The 19,259-nt window shown below is 38.0% G+C and overlaps 1 protein-coding gene across 3 annotated transcripts in view; it reads left to right on the top strand.

Moving 5' to 3' along the window:
* Positions 1-10,886, top strand: part of SNX29 (sorting nexin 29) — an 825,026-nt gene extending 814,140 nt beyond the window's left edge. For all 3 annotated transcript variants that reach the window (XM_056806180.1, XM_056806179.1, XM_056806182.1), the window contains one exon: positions 1,303-10,886. In XM_056806180.1, the coding sequence (XP_056662158.1) occupies positions 1,303-1,432 (130 nt within the window). In that variant the 3' untranslated portion in view covers positions 1,433-10,886. The remainder of the gene's footprint in view (positions 1-1,302) is intronic.
* The last annotated feature ends 8,373 nt before the right edge of the window (positions 10,887-19,259 follow it).

The raw sequence follows: 19,259 nt of genomic DNA, 5'->3' as shown, positions 1-19,259 counted from the left end.
ACCAGAGTTAAATAAGTTGCTTGTGCTTTGGGGGCACATTCTTAGGAGAGAAGAAAAGCTTATTGCAAGCTGTTATGTTTTCCTACTATGATAGCAGTGACTGGAACTTCAGCAAAGGTTATATTCATCCTTCCCATGCATAAAAGATGGAAAACAAAAATGACTTTTTTTTTTTTAAACCTTTACCTTCTATCTTAGTATCAGTTCCAAGGCAATAAGGGCCAGGCAGTTGAGGTTGTGATTTGCCCAGGATCAGACAGCTAGGATGTGTCAGAGGCCAGATCTGAACCCAGGAGCTCCTGACTCCAGACCTCATGCTCTATCCACTGTGCCACTTGGCTGTCCCAGGTTAGGCAACTTTCCCCTAAGCCATTGATGGTGAACCTATTAGAGACCCAGTGCCCTAACTGCAACCCTTATGCTGCAGGTGAGCTTCCCTCTTATCAGAGACAGGGAAGGGAGGAAGCGCTCTTATTGGGCAGCTGGGCAGAAGGGTGGGTCATGTGAGAAATGTTCTCAGGTGTGTGGGGGGGGGAGGGGAGCAGCCCCCTCTAGCATGTGTGCCATAGGTTCTCCAACATAGCTCTAGTGACTTCATAGGTTTAAAAAAGGAGACTCTGGGCCCAAGTCTTATAACATGAAGGCCAGGCAGCTTCCTAACTATATCAGGGATACCTCAGTGTAAATAATAACCGCACCTCTGAAAAGTTGTGTGTAAATTCAGTTTTTTGAGATTATATCATATTTAATTGTTCTTTATAGGATCTATACTCAATCACTCTGAGATGTGAAAAATTCTTTAGGAACTTGAATAGTCTCTATTTAATCCATTTTATAAGCTTGAGTGTATTTTTTTAAGTAACAGCCTATTTGTACTAGACATTTCATAAATAAAATAATGTTTTTCAAATGACTTCAATATACTTTGGATAAAAGATAAGGAATGGGTGGGCTAGTAAGTAGAGAGATAAGGAATGGAAGATGGACTGAACTTTGTAAGGTCAGAAGTTTCCCGAATCTGAATTCTAGCATACTTTCCTAAATATGTAAGGCACCTCACCTTTTTGAGAATGTCTCTTCTATAAAATGGGAATGATATTTACATTATTTTTTTACAGGATTTTTGTGAGGAAATTATTTTTACAAACCTGAGTTACTGTCATTGTCATAGTATTGGGTTTTAGATGGCAGCCCATATCTACACCAGGCAGTCAGAATCCCAGTTCATCTTCTACATAGGAAGCTCTGGAATGAATGGCTAATTCTCTGTACATACACACCCATTCTCTTTCTATCTTGCAGTGACATTACGCCTCCTGGAGAACCATTAAGCAAAAACAGTCGTACAAGAGTGGCTTCTCGCTTCCCCAAGTTATCCCGGAATCATCCGAGAGAGCCCCGCAATGTGGAACCGCAGAGTGGTGACCTCTGAGCCATTGTGGACCCCCAGATGCTGGTGCTGTGTACTTTCCAAACTGGCCCAGTGCTTCTGACCTGTCTATAGACCGCTGGCTCCTTAAGCCTCAGAGGAAGAATCGGTCATGGTACATTAACCCTGGAAAAAGGACACCATCCACACCATGGTTTCCCACTCTGATTAAACAGGTCACCCAGAAGGCAGCCCATGCTCATTGTCCTAAAGAAAAAGACTCCTCACCTGGAGATGCAGCCGCATGGTAACCAATTTCCCCTCGGCTGCTGCCTCTTTGCATTCAAATTTTCCCAGCTGTGTCTTAAGGCAGCCTAAGATTCACTGCCCTTGGCCTCTTGCAGGAAGACACCTGCTGCAGCCAGTAAGAGGCACAAGGAGCACCGGGTCAAGAGACCAGATGTCTTTGTTTTTGAGAGGCACATCTGAGATTTTTCACTTCATCAGAAAGTTATGATTGAAAACAACCTCTGACTTTTTTTCCTTTGGAGGGAAATAGGACAACTGTTATTTTGTTTCTTCTATATAATTGTCTGCTACTACCCACTGGCTCCTCACTATCATTTGGGGGCTTTCTGTATGTTAAAAATACACCAAGCACTATAGTACAGGTGACCCAAATAACTATCTCCAGGCATCTCTTTCCTAGTGATTGATTCCCTGTGACTCTTTTGGGGAAGAGCCTAGTTAAGTGCAAGATTTTGGTGACTTTTTATTTTTAAAGCAACTCCTTTGTTTTTGCCATAGGAAGGGGAACATCCCTAAATATAGCTCTTTTCCCAAATAAGACTGAACAGTTTAATAAGATAGTTAATACCAAGGTAATCCAGCCTTGAATGGAATTCTGAGCCTTTTGTTGGGTCCCATGACAGGTTGTCAACCTGACTGTTACAGAAATTATCTACAGCATTGAAACTGGAGGCTGTTTGGGCATTCTTATGTTATACAACATATGCAATGGGTTGGAAGAGGCAAAAAAGACCCACTAGTCATTGACCATTGTAGAAAAAGAATGTCTTGTGCCTTAGGAGTAACCAAGAGGCTGAAAAAATTAGAGGTTGAGTTCCTAGGCTTTTCCGATGAGTTTTGACCTAAATATTTTTGGCCCTCACTATTCATTCATCTTCACCCCCCAAAAAAATCATGCTTTCTCCCTCGTTTCCTAAATGTAGTTTTTATGATAGACTTTCCCTTCCCTTATTTTCATTTGGAGACACTCCTTGTTCCCAATCGTTTGTACATTAAGTTAAATATCAGATGAGGAAGAGGGGTCATTAACTCCAAAGTGATATCAGCAACTGGAACTTGAGAGGAAAGATAAGAATTTCACATGACCTCTAGTTAGGAAAAAGAACCCAAAACAAGGAAATGTTGCCTCCATCAACCAAGGACACTGAAGAAGGAAATCTAACCTCCATCAAACATAACTTAATGTCATGGTGCTCTAAACTTATATGATATGGCCTCATAATACTCTGAGAAAGTGAATGTGATGCCAAAATACCCAAAGAGCAAGTCAGCACATCTGAACAAAATCATGAGATGATACTCCCACTGTCCTCTGTAGCCACTGAGATAATTTTTAAGCTAAAAGTTTCAAAAATTAGAGTTGACCCAGGACAACGGAAAGGGATGGAAAAAAGATTGTATGAAGAAACATAAAAGGGTTTGGGGTTCTGGGACAGAAAAAGCCAACAGGAAATGTAATAATCACGTAGAAATATGTGGATGGTCATTATTAAAAGACTAACTGCACTCAGGCTATAGCCAATTTGAACCTTAGTCAGTCAGTTAGTCAATAAACTTTTATTAGGTGCCTAGTATGTGCCAGGAGGCAAGTTTTAGGAGAAACTTCTCCTGTTCAAAGAGACTCTTTTTTTGTATCACAAATAGATAGTTCTCATGGGGCATATTGAGCCTTTTTCCTTCAAAACTTTGAAAAAATAGTCATGATCATTTTATTGTTACCCAAGATGGAGGCAGAGACAAAGTGAACAGTTATAAGCAAAGTGGAGAGCGTGCCCTTCCCAGAGTCATGAAGACTCCCCTTTCTGAGTTCAAATATGGCTTCTTCAGGCACTTACTAACTGTGTGACTCTTGCCAAGTCACTTAACCCATTTTCTTTCAGTTTCCTCATCTATAAAATGAGTTGGAGAAGGAAATGGCAAACCACTCCAGTATCTGCCAAGAAAACCCCAAATGGAGTCACAAAGAGTCAGATGTGACTGAAACAACTGAATAAGAACAAAAGTTAGAAGAACCCTCCATTTAAGTGATTCACATAGGGATGAATTAATGCATAGAGAAGAAATTAAAGCTTAGATTTAATTAATTGCTCAAAAACCATATACCAGTAGTTTATCTTATTGCCAGCTTTCTGGAATTTTAGAACCTGTAAAGAATAGACAGAAAGACAGAGAATAAGAGAGGAGAGGAATGTGAAGAAGAGGTAGGTAGGTTGTGGGGGAGACAGAGACCTATCCTCAAAACAAATTTTGTCTCAGTTTCCCACCATCTTATCTTCCCAGGAAATATCTTTAGTACATCATAACAGGAAAGTCCCAGGGGCCATTCATTGGGAACACCAGGAGTCTCTGAAATACCAGTTATAAGAATATTTTGTCCCTAGTGCTCTATGGAAGATTGCTTTGAACACCTAGCTTTGAATATATCCAAAAGTTAAATAAACAGGGAAAATTTAAAACCAAAATGATCCTATATCTCTATGCCTTGTTTTTTGTTTACTATATATTGTGTATATTGAAGATTTTTCTCAGTTAAAAAATTGATAGCTATGTTCAGGAACTCTACTTGGAAGTGATTAAGAATCAACATCTCAGAAAAGTCCAGGTGTCAATAGGAAGGATTGAATATCTGTCTACAACTCTCATATCTAATATTACCTCTAGTAGCAAAAATACATATAGAATCCCAAGACTGACAAGGCTTCTTTTTTTCTTGTTTTTGGTGGAGTGATGACTTAAAACTTGTTTACAGTATGAGTCTGTGTTCATCTTCTCCAAACATCACACCATAATTCTCCCCCACTAAGAAAAATCTGCCCATCATCAAGGAGTACAAGGAGCCAAGACAGGCAAATGCTAAAACAGGGAAAGAATTACGCATATTGCCTATATTTTTAAAATCAGTGTTCTTTTTTAGCTTCACTATTCACTGGGTGATTTTTTTTCCTGCTCTTCCCATATTTAGATTTTTTAAAAAATCATTCACTTGATGACCTAGAGGAAAACATTAGGGTTCCAGATTGCATTTGCTCTGCCTTTTTAGCATCCAACTCCCTGTTTTCAAGATCACGTAGAAATCCTGAAATCTTTAGTGTACAGACCGTCCTCTGCTAATTTTAGCTCAAAGACACATGTGACACAAAAATTACATCAAATACAGACAGCCTTAACTTTGGAATCCTGTATTGTGCACTGCAATTATCAATCCACTTAACACTTTGGATTTTTCTCATCCTTTGCCTCAAATGAAGTTGGGTGAATTATAAGAAAATGGGAAAAAATCTACCTCAGAAGGAACAGAATCAATATTTAGAGCAGTAGAGCAAAAACATAAGTTTATGCACACTGGTCACAGATCATAAAAATGCTAATGGTACTCTAGAACCTAAGGTCATAAGACTCTGTGTCCTTCACTCCCCAAAGCACAGCCCCAACATTAAAGGCAATAGATTCATTCTTCCCCATGCTATCTTTCTCTGATGCTGTGTGCTATGTTGCGAGTAGCTGTTAATCATGGTTGCTTGTTTCCTCAAAAACAAAAAAAGACATGTTTTATGTGAAGTCCTGATGGTATAAGTAAGGTTCAGGAAAATGTTGGCTAGTTCTGGAAAAGACAATTAATAGATAGTCATATCTCTTCTACTGAACAGATGGATAAAACTACTCTGAGAAACTTTTGATTCTGGTCTTGCTAGGGTCTATAGAATATACAGGTCAATTAGAGGGATATCTCTTATAGAATAAACATCCCAGTGATGAGAGAAGGAACGAAAAGGAATTCCAGTTAATTGAAAATAAAATAAAAAATAAAAAGCCTTTTTTCCCTAAAACCCTCAAAGGCAGCTGTCTTTACACTTCTTTGTTCAAGGACAGTAGGGATGAAAAATTAATTGTTTAAGGATTGTTATAGGCAGCATTAGCCAAGCAACAAGTTGGACTTGTAAGAATAAATTCCCTGTTGAAAAAAGATGTTGTCCCTATAATTTAAGTCAGAGAAAATTTTGAAAAGAAAAGATTGAGAGCATTTCCTTGGTTTTGTCTACCTTGGGCTCAATAGAAACCGTAGACTTTCCAAGGTTGGCCCTCTAACACATTAATACATTAATCCTTAATTCAAAGAAATTCAAGGCTTTATGCAAAGAATATCAACACTTTTGAATAGCATATTTTGTTCATTATCCATAAGGAAAATGATTTATCTGTTGTCTGATTGAGCAAAAGCAATCCAGGGCTATGATTAGGGTCAATTATTGTCAGTCTTACTGGGTTTTCACTTTGTTGAACAAGATAAAATACAGCATAACTGAAATTATGTGGCTGAAATTGTTGATACTATTTTCACCAAAACTAGTTGCCATCTACAGGAAGATCATGCTACTTGTCATTGCCAGGCACATATATTCTGCATCAATATAAAGCAAGTCTATCCTTTAGGGAAGCACACACACACATACACACAGAGCACAGCACACACCAAATAATAGCACCAATTTTGTCCTCAGTAAGATAATAGACTGGTAAAGAGGCTTACCTAGACAAGACTATTAAGTCTCATGTTGTTAGATGGGTTGATAACTAGACCAGTCCAATTTAGGTTCTTGTTTACAAAAGGATTGTCAGAACATGTTGTAAACAAATGATACAGTCTTGTACTATCTAATTCAAGACATAAATCATGGAGATTGAATTAATATTGGCAAGTATTTAGAGACAAGGCACAATTACATCATTCCATGGACTGCAACTTTATTAAAATAAGTTCTTATCCTTGACCAATTGAAGAATTAGAATAAATTTTACAGGGAGTTTTTTAGAAAGGTGTGTGTGTGTTGTAACGTAATTTCACGTGGTTTATACAGGTCAAATTTGTAAATAAGCTATTAACTATGATTCAGAAGGAGCCACAGTTAGTTACTAGGTCTTGGGACGACTGTGAGTACTATGGATGTTGATGAATGTTCACCAGCAAAATTGAATGAAACAAAAATGCCTTCTTGAAATGTCCCATTTCATTATACCGAAGGCCATGTTCCAAGCAAAATGAAGGCCTGAGATTATTCATATTAACTGGTTTGGTTCTTCTCCTCTTTTAGGTAGAATCTGTCTGTCCATAGAGAGCTGAGAATTCAATTGTACTACTTTTGAGGTATCAAAGGGGTGAAGCACTCTTTGTCCTTGCTAGCGCTGAAGCCTTGTCACTAAGGCAGTAGACGAGAGGTAAGAGTTGGGCTCGTCTCAACTAGCCAGTCCCATGCCTATCTTCAGTCTCAAGCTTCATATGCGGCTCAGCCAACATGACTTGTTATGTTCTTTTCCCTTTGAGCCCTCCTCCCCCAACTATAGATGATACACATTTCAGGGTGTTTTTTTTAAGGGATAAAGAAATTCTTCATATAAATCATACCCATCCATGCAGGGTAGTAAGTTTCCCAGACTCCTTTGCTTGATTTCTCACTAACCAACAATTTTTGGTGAATTTTCCCAGTTTTTCAGGCATGACCTTCAGCATACAAGTGCAACTCCCTTTTAAAAAAATCTTTTTAAAAGTTATAGTAAACTTGTAGCTGATAAGGTGGAGGCATGGAGAAGGCTCCTCTGGAAATTAATTTCATTCCATAGTTGAAATCCCACCCTACCATTCACTCTTGGGAATGCCATGTTTTGGCTTCCATTTTTTAGGAAAGAGGATTTTCTGCCATTGTGTCAACTCTTTCCTCACCTGCCATAAAACTGTTAACGTCACACAACTTGGTAATTGTCATACCTAGTCAGAAACCAATGGACAACCTGTGAAATTGGGTCTCAATATAGGGGTTCTTGGAAAATTGCTACAAGTGGTCTTCTGCCAGAGCTTCACTGAGTCCCTCCTGCAGGGCACTGAAAGTTGCTTAGCCTCTAGAGCCAAGGGGCTACCTCATGTTTCAGTTTGTAAAATCACGTCCCCTATTTCCCATTATTCTCTTCTCTGTGTTTAGATCTTTCAGCCATCTCCATGGTCTAGTACTTTCAGAGCTAGAGAAGCTTCCAGGAAAATATGCTTTTTCATACTTAGCAAAATCTATTGTAATTAACACTTTTCAAAATATTGTGTATTGTTTCATTAAACTTAACATTAAATGTTTGCTTTTCCAAATTTTGTTCTGTTCTATTTTTGCACAGTTGTAGCACTGTATATTTTATCTAACATTTCTGTGCCAAAAAGTTCATTTTATGTTTCCATAGCATATGATCTTGGTTATATTTCTAAAACAAAACAGCAATTAATGTATCAATAGGAATGAGTAGAGTGTAGAACTGAGGTGATTTTTTTTTGAGGAGGAAAGGAGAGATGGGCTAATAAATTATATCTTTCCTAATCTTATTTAAATACATGTGATTGTAATGTGTAAACTGCTTTGGTGGTAGTTATTGCCCGCTTACCCCACAATAATTGCTCTATTATAGACAAATATAAGTCTCTGACATCTCTAAATTCTGACATGTAGGCTTATTTTGGGACAATGCCAAAAATGGAAGTTCTTGGGTTTCACCCCTCAATAACCAATAGGAACAACTTCCTAGCCAATAAAATCACTTTTTTTAGCCATTTTTAAAAAGCAACAATCCAGGACAGTTAACAAATGAACACAGTTGTTTTCTGAAAAGGTCTGATTACTCGTTGTTCTGAGGTCCTATGCTTAGACCTTTCAACTGATTCAGATACTAGAATTTTAATATTAATTCATCATGTTTGGAAAACCACTGTCTTGGCCACATCCAACCACCTTACGGCATGTTTTCTTTGATTTTCTTTAGTCTTGCTTCCTGTCTGCATGAACAGAATGGAATGCACCATTGCTCCAAGATCCCCTTTGAAAAGTTATATTCTTTGTGGGGTGGAAGTAAGAGGGGCAGAATTTAGGAACACGGAGCTCTCAGGAGACTCAGGATGACATAGGGTCAAAAATGGCATCTCCTAGAGGGTCAGTCAGAGTTGCTGACAGCTAAAGAAAAGTGAAAACTCTAACATACATTTCTACAATGCAAAAATGCCTAGTGAGTATTCTCATTAGCTAGAATTCTTGGAAAGAATTTATTTACCTAGGTATCAATAGAGTAGCCATTGCTAGAATTATCCCTTGAAGAGTAAATATAGCCTCACTCCTCAGGCAGACACATTGAAGAGGGCACTCTAAAAGAATCAGTTTGAAAAGGATAAATCCCAAGGAGAGTTGATTAGTGAATGGAATACGAGAGAATTTTCTTTGGTCTGGACCCAAACCTGTAGGCAACTGGCCAAACCAGGGTTATCTGTTGATTGTGCTCTTGTTAGCTGAATGTAAATTGTAAGAAAGATCATTTTCATTCTAAAGTAGTATGTATGTATATAAGGCATACAGATATGCATTTATGTACTGGAATGTGTATTATTATTTTAACACCTCTTCTGTTACAGTTTACATAATAGAATTTTTAAACAAATGTATTTAATTTTCTAAAAAAAAACTTGTATTAAATATTTCTTTGGAAATAAGCTGTGGTAATTTTGTTATAATCCAGTTGAAAATATGCCTCTTTATGATAATAAAATTAAAATAGTGACATTTTTTAAATTAGAAGAAACTATGTTTACAGCCTATGAATAATTCTTGATTCTGCTAAAATTGTCTATTTTTTGTTCTCTTTTTAAATGGCCATTGTTAACATCTACTGGTCTGCTGCTTAATTTCCCATATGTTATATTAGACACCTGGTTTTTGATTAAGGATAGTGTCCTCATTAATTTTATTTGATGTGAACTGCAGTAGAACTCTGTTATTGCAACAGGTATGTCATTGTACAGATTGTTTAATGCAAATTCGGGTCTCCTAGTCATAATTCCATATAGTAAATGGTTGCTATGTAGCACTTTAACGAAATGTAGAGGTTAGTCCTGCATTATCAAAGATGTGCCATTGCATTGATTCTATGAGAGATGTTTGTAGAAATTAGCTAATTCAGATAGATGAATGTTCATAAGATAATAGATTTAGAGATAGAAGGAACCTTAAAAGTCATCAGATCCAACCCCTTCATTTTACAGATGAGGAAACTGAGGCCCAGAGGGCTTAAATGAAATCTTTGTCCAGTATCATATGACCAGTGACAAAGGCAGTTCTTCTATCCGTTATATCACATTGCTCCATTATGATAAAGCCTTAGAAAGTGAAGTGTTGGTCAAATATGTTTTTTCCAAAAATTAAAAAACAAAGCCTTCCAGTTGTTTCTGCCAAAAGTTCTTGACATCACTTGGGAATACACTTCTGTGTAATGACTCTACAAATACCTTCCCAGCAAAAGTCTATTAAAAGCAGAATGAAATCCTGGTACTCAAAAAGAAGGGGTTGGGAAAGAAGCTTAATTAAAACATTATTATAAATGAGGATAGTGCAGACATTAAACGCAAGCTACTTCTATGCGTAACAAAATATGCCAAAGAGCATGTCAGCTAGCTTTTCTCTGTTCTCTATGGTGATGGTTGAAACTGAGCCTCAGAGAATTTTAAAGATTCAGTTTAGCTCTTTGAATTTAAAAGTCTTTTCCTTCATTGTTATGCTATCAGGGGTTGGGAGGACAACTAAAAGAGTAGTTGGCTTTGAAGTAGAGTTACTGCTGTCATCAAGAAGCACTTGTCAAACTTGGTGACCTTGACAATGGGCCAGAGAGTTGTCTTTGCTAATTATATTACTATTGAAACCCAAACACTTCCAACTTCCTATTTACTACATCTAGTATACATTCAGCTTGATTTTTAAGGCCCTCCATAATCTGACTTCACTTATCTGATATCCAGTCTTCTATTTCCTATTGCCCTCTAACCTGTCCAGATCTCACCGTCCCACAATCTCATTTCATTGTCCTTGTGCCTTCACTTCCATGGACTCTTTCACCTGGAATGCCTTTTCCTCTCTTCCTGATCAAATACACGAAGCTGTCCATCACAATTCCCGCTCTCACCGATCACTCACTTTCCACCAAACTCTTAGATCATTTATATTGGCTGTGCTATCCACTTGAATGTCTTAATTGTATTCTATCTTTTTTTCTAATAGGCTAATATTTTCTTCATGTGTGTTCATCTTATGCTTAACTAATCTGTAAGCTCTATGAAGATAGGGACTATGTTTGGTATCATCTGTATTATTTGCTTATCATAATAAATCTGTAATAATGAGAAACTGAGGCACAAAAAGTCCAAGCTTAACTTATTTATTTGCAAAGCTAGTAGTTACCAATAACAGAGGCCAATGAGGACCAATTCAGACCTTGTTTAGCTATAATCCAAGACAATTTTCCTTTCCTTAACCCAAGTGATCATAGATGATGTAATGATTATCTGGTGTTGGAGTATATTGAAAAGAACACTGGGCCACTGTTGTGGTCTGTGCTGACTGAGTAACTCTGGGTAAGTCCCTTAATTTCTCAGTGCCCCAGATCTGTATGAATAGAAAAAGTTCCTCCCCGGGAATTCCCTGAAGTAGAAATTGCAGATCTTTTTTTTTTCCCAATTTAAACATTATTGTTTTGGTTATTTTCAAACAATATTCCTTGGAAACAAAGATCCTTTTCTTATCCCCGCCCTCCCAATGCCCCTCCCCTAGCCAACGCATGATTCCACTGGGTATCACATGTGTCCTTACTTCAAACCCATTTCCATGTTGTTGGTATTTGTATTAGGGTGTTCATTTAGAGTCTCTCCTCATTCCTGTCCCTTCCACCCCTGTAGTGAAGCAGTTGCTTTTCCTCAGTATTTTTACTCACACCAATTTACCTTTGCTTGTGGATAGTGCTTTTTTTTTCTCCTGGATCCTTGCAGAATGTTCAGGGACATTGTACTGACACTAATGGAGAAGTCCATTACATTCTCTTGTACCACAGTGTGTCAGTCTCTGTGTACAGTGTTTTCCTGGTTCTGCTCCTCTCACTCTGCATCACTTCCTGGAGGTTGTTCCAGTCGCCATGGAATTCCTCCACTTTATTATTCCTTGTAGCACAATAGTATTCCATCACCAACATATACCACAATTTGTTCAGCCATTTCCCAATTGATGGGCATCCCCTCATTTTCCAATTTTTGGCCACCACAAAGAGCGCAGCTATGAATATTCTTGTACAAGTTATTTTCCTTATTATCTCTTTGGGGTACAAGGCCAGCAGTGCAATGGCTGGGTCAAAAGGTAGACAGTCTTTTATCGCCCTTTGGGCATAGTTCCAAATTGCCCTCCAGAATGGTTGTATCAATTCACAACTCCACCAGCAATGGATTAATGTCCCAACTTTGCCACATCTGCTCCAGCATTCATTACTTTCCTTTGCTGTCATGTTAGCCAATCTGCTAGGTGTGAGGTGATACCTCAGAGTTGTTTTTATTTGCATCTCTCCGATTATAAGAGGTGTAGAGCACTTTTTCATGTGCTTATTAATAGTTTTGATTTCTTTGGCTGAAAACTGCCTGTTCATGTCCCTTGCCCATTTTTCAATTGGAGAATGGCTTGATTTTTTGTACAATTGATTTAGCTCTTTATAAATTTGAGTAATTAGACCTTTGTCAGAGGTTTTTGTTATGAAGGTTGTTTCCCAATTTGTTGTTTCCCTTCTCAATTTGGTTGCATTGGTTTTGTTTGTACAAAACCTTTTTAATTTGATGTAATCAAAATTGTTTGTTTTACATTTTGTGACTCTCTCTATGTCTTGCTTGGTTTTAAAGTCTTTCCCTTCCCACAGGTCTGACATGTATATTATTCTGTGATCACGTGATTTACTTATAGTTTCCTTCTTTATGTTCAAGTCATTCACCCATTCTGAGTTTATCTTGGTGTAGGATGTGAGGTGTTGATCCAAACCTAATCTCTCCCACACTGTATTCCAGTTTTCCAAGCAGTTTTTGTCAAATAGTGGGTTTTTGTCCCAGAAGCTGGGCTTGGGTTTGTCATGTACTGTCTTGCTGAGGTCACTTGCCCCAAGTCTATTCCACTGATCCTCCTTTCTCTCTCTTAGCCAGTACCAAATTGTTTTGATGGCTGCTGCTTTGTAATATAGTTTGAGATCTGGGACTGCACAGCCCCCTTCCTTTGTATTTTTTTTTTCATTATTTCCTTGGATATCCTTGACCCTTTGTTCTTCCAAATGAACTCCGTTATGGTTTTTTCCAAGTCAGTAAAAAAAAAAATTTGGAAGTTCAATGGGTATAGCACTAAATAGATAAATAAGTTTGGGTAGGGTGATCATTTTTATTATATAGGCTCGTTTTACCCATGAACAGTTAATATTTTTATAATTGCTCAAGTCTAGTTTTATTTGCGTGGAGAGTGTTTTGTAGTTGTGTTCATATAGTTCCTGTGTTTGTCTCGGGAGATAGATTCCTAGGTATTTTATTTTGTCTAAGGTGATTTTGAATGGGATTTCTCTTTCTAATTCTTGCCACTGAGCTGTGTTGGAAATATATAGAAATGCTAATGACTTATGGGGATTTATTTTGTAACCTGCAACTTTGCTAAAGTTGTTGATTATTTCGACTAGCTTTATGGTTGATTTTCTAGGATTCCTTAAGTAGACCATCGTATCATCCGCAAAGAGTGATAACTTGGTCTCCTCCTTGCCTATTTTGATGCATTCAATTTCTTTTTCTTCTCTAATTGCTACTGCTAGTGTTTGTAGTACAATGTTAAATAATAGAGGTGATAATGGGCATCCTTGTTTCACGCCTGATCTTATTGGGAATGCATCTAGTTTATCCCCATTGCAGATGATGTTAATTGATGGTTTTAGATATATACTGTTTATTGTTTTTAGGAATGACCCTTCTATTTCTATGCTTTCTAGTGTTTTTAATAGGAATGGGTGTTGTATTTTATCAAAGGCTTTTCTGCATCTATTGAAATAATCATGTGATTTTTGTCTGTTTGTTGATATGGTCAATTATGTGGATGGTTTTCCTAATATTGAACCAGCCCTGCATCCCTGGTATAAATCCTACTTGAGCATGGTGGATGACCCTTCTGATCACTTGCTGGAGTCTTTTTGCTAGTATCATATTTAAGATTTTTGCATCTATATTCATTAGAGATTTTGGTCTATAGTTTTCTTTCTCCATTTTTGACCTGCCTGGCTTTGGAATCAGTACCATATTTGTGTCATAAAAGGAATTTGGTAGAACTCCCTCTTTGCTTATTATGTCAAATAGTTTGTGTAGTATTGGGATTAGCTGTTCTGTAAAAGTTTGATAGAATTCACTTGTGAATCCATCAGGCCCTAGGAATTTTTTCTTAGGGAGTTCTTTGATGACCTGTTGGGTTTCTTTTTCTGATATGGGATTATTTAAGAATTCTATTTCTTCTTCTGTTAGTCTAGGCAATTTATATTTTTGTAAATATTCATCCATATCACCTAGGTTGGTATATTTGTTGCCATATAGTTGGGCAAAGTAGTTTTTAATGATTGCCTTAATTTCCTCTTCATTGGAGGTGAGGTCCCCTTTTTCATCTTTGATGCTGTTAATTTGCCTTTTTTCTTTCCTTTTTTTATTTAGATTGATCAGCACTTTGTCTATTTTGTCTGTTTTTTTCAAAGTACAAGCTTCTAGTCTTGTTTATTAATTTAATATTTCTATCACTTTGATTTTATTAATTTCTCCCTTAATTTTTAGGATCTCTAGTTTGGTTTTATTCTGGGGGTTTCTAATTAGTTCACTTTCAAGTTTTTTGATTTGCATTTCCAAATCATTGGTCCATACCCTCCCTAATTCATTAATATATGCACTCAAGGATATGAATTTACCTCTGATTACCTCTTTGGCTGCATCCCAAAAGGTTTGAAAGGATGTCTCACCATTGTCATTTTCCTCGATGAAATTATTGTTTCTTTGATTTCTTCTCTAACTAAACGATTTTGGAGTATCATATTGTTTAGTTTCCAATTGGTTTTTGATTTGGTTTTCCATGTACCATTACTGATCGTTATTTTTATTGCCTTGTGGTCTGAAAAGGCTGCATTCATTATTTCTGCTTTTCTGCATTTGTGGGCTATGTTTCTGTGACCTAATGTATGGTCAATCTTTGTGAATGTGCCATGTGGTGCTGAGAAGAAGATGTATTCCTTTTTATCCCTATTTATTTTTCTCCATATGTCTATTAATTCTAATTTTTCTAAGATTTCATTCACTTCTTTTACCTCTTTCTTATTTATTTTTTTATTTGATTTATCTAAATTTGATAATGGTTGGTTCAAGTCTCCCACTAATATGGTTTTACTGTCTATTTCTTCCTTCAATTCTCCTAGTTTCTCCATTAGAAATTTGGGTGCTATATTATTTGGTGCATACATGTTGATTAGTGATATTTCCTCATTATCTAAAGTCCCTTTTAACAAAATATAATTACCTTCCCTATCCCTTTTGATCAGGTCTATTTTTGCTTTGGCTTTATCAGATATCATGATTGCCACTCCTGCCTTCTTTCTGTCAGTTGAGGCCCAGAAGGTCTTACTCCATCCTTTAATTCTGACCTTGTGGGTGTCTACCCGCCCCATGTGTGTTTCTTGGAGACAACATATGGTAGGGTTTTGGATTCTAATCCATTCTTCTATTCGTCTACGTTTTATGGGTGAGTTCATCCCATTCACGTTCAATGTTATGACTGTCACTTGTGGACTCCCTGGCATTTTGATATCCTTCCCTAATTCTAACCTTTCTTCTTCAGCTCTACCTTTTAGTCCAGTGATTTACTTTAAATCAGTCCCCCTTGTATTTCCCTTTCTACCCCCCTCCCTTCTTATTCCCTCCCTTATTTTCCCCTGTAGTCTTTTTAAAATTTCTCCCCCACCCTCTCCCTCCCTTGTACTGCTTCCCTCCCACCAGTCTGTTTTTTACCCTTCTACTCCCCTATAGGGCGCAAATCTATTCTCTTCCCAATGGATTGGATTGTTCTTCCCTCTTTGGGTCAGTTTCAAAGTACATAAGAGTTGAGTATTTCCTATCTCCAACCTCTTTACCCTTCCAGTGTATCGATGTTCACCCCCCTCCCACCATGAGCTTCTTTGTGACATATAAATTTACCCCTATTTGTTTTGTTTCCCATTTCTTTAGTCATAACCTCTTTTCTTTTTTAGCTTTAGTCATGTATATATATATATATATATATATATATACACATACACATGTATATGTATTTATGCATGCATATATCTATATACCTATTTGTCTTGTCCTTTCATCCTATACAGTTTGTCACTGTTCCCTCTGAGTGTAGTTCTTCTAGCTGCTTAGGTGATAGCAACAGTTTTTAAGAGTTGCCAATGACCTCTTTTCTTATAGGGATACATATCATTTTAACTTATTGAGTCTCTTAAAAAAAACCTTTTTTGTTGTTGTTGTTTTTCCCCTCTTTTTAAATTACCTTTTGATGATTCTCTTGAGTTCTGTGGTTGGACTTCAAATTTTCTGTTCAGGTCTGGTCTTTTATTTATGAATGCTTGGAACTCTTCTGTTGTGTTAAATGACCATACTTTCCCCTGTAAGAATATAGTCAGTTTTGATGGGTATTTTATTCTTGGCTGTAGGCCTAGTTCCCTTGCTTTCTGGAATATCATATTCCATGCCTTTCGGTCCTTCAGTGTGGATGCAGACAGATCCTGTGTTATCCTCACCATGTTTCCATGGTATCTGAATGGTTTCTTCTTGGCAGCTTGTAATACCTGTTCTTTCATCTGATTGTTTTTGAATTTGGCTATAACATTTCTTGGTGTTGTCAGTTGGGGATTAAATACAGGGGGTGATCTGTGGATTCTTTCAATCTCCACTTTCCCCTCTTGTTCTAGGATTTCGGGACAGTTTTCCTGGATAATTTCCTCTAGTATTATGTCCAGGCTTTTTCTTTTGTTGTGGTCTTCTGGTAGTCCAATTATTCTTAAATTGTCTCTTATTGAACAATCGATTTTCTAAATCATCTGTTTTGTGAATGAGATGCTTCACATTTTCCTCAATTTTTTCATTCTTTTTGTTTTGTTTTATAGTGTCCTGCTGCCTTGTGAGGTCACTTGATTCTAGTTGTTTTACTCTGGTTCTTAAAGATTGGATTTCATCTCTGGCTTTTTGATCATCTTTTTCCTTTTGGTCTGATTTTCTTTGAAGATCGTCTTTCTTCCTCTTTATCTTGTCTTTCATCTCCTTTGCCTCATCTTTTATCTCCTTTGCCTCATTTTCCAGCTGGATGATTTTGGCTTTCAGGACACTATTTTCTTGTTTTAGTTCAAGTGCCTCTGTTTCCAGATGACTTATCTTAATTTTTAAGTTCTTTTCCCAATTGTCTTCAGCCTCTCTTAGTTGTGTTTTGAGTTCTTCCACAGCCTGTATCCAATTCGCTGGGATTTCTGGTTTATCATTTGCTGATCTCTTCCCCCTCTGTTCCATTTGCTGAGTAGTAGCTGTCTATTGTAGTTTCTTTCTTCTGTTTCTGTTTTTTGTTCAAATTCACCCCTCTTTCCTCCCCATATTTGTCTGTGCTCTTGTTCCTCTCATTTTTTTTTTGTTTTTTAGGGACTTCTATCAGTCTCCCCTCTTGGAGCTTTAACAGAGGATCTCTTGGTGTAATCTCTGAGGGAGGGTTGTTGGGGGTTTGAGCTTTCCTGTCCTCTGGAGGCTTTTGATTGGCTTAAAGTCCAGCAGTCAATGAGGATGGATGGGGAGCCTGGGCTTCCCTGTGTTCTGGAGACTTTTGATGGGATTGAGTTCAGCTTAGTTGGGCTGGGTTTACTCTGAGTTTTAAACTTCCTGGAAGGCTGGAGCAGATATGGAGGATCTCTAAAGCTCTGGCCAGGCTTCCAGGTCTATGCTCATTCTAGGCTGCCATCTTGACTTCGCCTCTAGGTTTCTGTTTTTTTCAGAAGACCCAGCTCTCTAAGGGGGGAGGGGTTGTGGCTTGCCTGGACTCTGAGGGCTCCTGATGAGATTAGGTTCAGGTGGTGTGGGCCAAATGATCCTGGAGCCAAAAAAAAAGTAAGAAAAAGAAAAGCAGCAACCTCCTCTTCCACAGTCTGTGTTGAATGCCCAGAAACTGGCCCGGGTTACTTTTGAGGTAAGCTCTTTGGAACAACCCCTTTGCCAGCCCTGAGATTTCTCTCTTTTCAGTAGCTCTGAGGGCTCCTGATGGGATTGGGTTCGGCTGGTGCCCTAAAGCTGGGACCTCCCTTGAGACTCAGATGGAAGGACCCAGCCATGGGCCTACAGGCTTCCCCCTTCTCTCTAAGTTTCCCTGCCGTCTGTGTTGGGCACCCCAGAGACTGGCTCAGGTTGTTTTCAAGGTGAGTCCTCAGAGCCCTGAGGTTCCCGCTGCTGCCGTGGGCTCAGCACTCTGGGTTGGGGGGGATGGGTCCTGGGACCTTCTTTCAGTCTACCCCTTAGATTGGAGTGATCTAGGGTTCTGGCTTTTGGGGTGTGGTACCTTTTGATCCGGGTCCAGGAGGAGGTTTCCCCAGGTCTATCCTGTTGTTCAGCTTAAATTTTGGTGGCCTAGGAGCACTCTGTTTGCAATCGGTAAGGAAGGGTTTCTGAGGTCTGAACTTTTGCTGCTTCTACACCGCCATCTTGACCAGAAGTCCGAGCAAAACAATTTCTAATAATTGCTTTAATTTCTTCTACATTGGTTATGATCTTGTCTTTTTCATTTTTGATACTGATTGCATGAGATAAAAATGAGCACAAATGCCCCACACACTTAAATAAACAAAACTTGGAATCAGAAGGTAAGAGTTTTTAAAAAGCAGTTGTTTATTTCTTTCATGAAGGGGAGCACTTCAATGATGGGCTAAGAAGTGTCAACTGACAAGACAGCAAGCAGGCAATATATACAAGTTCCCAAAGCAAGGCTCCTCCCACCTCCCTTGTCAGGCCCACCCCCTCTCCCCAGCCCTGACTGACAACCCAAAACACATATGCTTATAACCTGGTTTACGTGAAGTAACAGGAGCAACTAAGTTGTTTATTGCCCTTTTGTCTTTTATCCATTTCCTTCACAAACTTGTCCCAGAGTCTTCAGTCAAAAAAGGTAAGGGGGCAGCTGAGTAGCTCAGTGGATTGAGTGCCAGGCCTACAGATGGGAAGTCCTTGGTTCATGTCTGGCCTTCCTAGCTGTGTGACTCTGGGCAAGTCACTTAACCCTCATTGCCTATCCCTTACCATTCTTCTGCCTTGGAGCCAATATTGGTTCCAAGACAGAAGGTAAGGGTTTTAAAAAAAGAGAGAGTAAAAGGTAACAAATTAGGTTTCTACATCCCTTTCTCAACCAAAAGGTGTTAATTGGGTGTTTTTACCTTGAGAATAAGGGGATCAGGGTATAAACTGAATACTTAATCTGAGAATAGCACACACAATTATTTCTCACTGGTAATTTGGTTTTCTTTCTTTTTTTTTAAGTTGAGTTAACCAATGGTCTATCTATTTTTTTTTTCATAAAACCAACTCCTTATCTTATTTACTAGTTCAATGATTTTCTTTCAATTTTATTTATCTCTTCCTTAATTTTCTGGATTTTCAATTTGGTATTTAATTTGGTATTTTAAATTTGTTCTTTTT

The sequence above is a fragment of the Monodelphis domestica genome, chromosome 7 (genome assembly GCF_027887165.1).
Source record: "Monodelphis domestica isolate mMonDom1 chromosome 7, mMonDom1.pri, whole genome shotgun sequence".
NCBI lineage: Eukaryota > Metazoa > Chordata > Mammalia > Didelphimorphia > Didelphidae > Monodelphis > Monodelphis domestica.
Note: the sequence above shows the minus strand (reverse complement) of the source record. Positions and strands in the feature narration are given on the sequence as shown.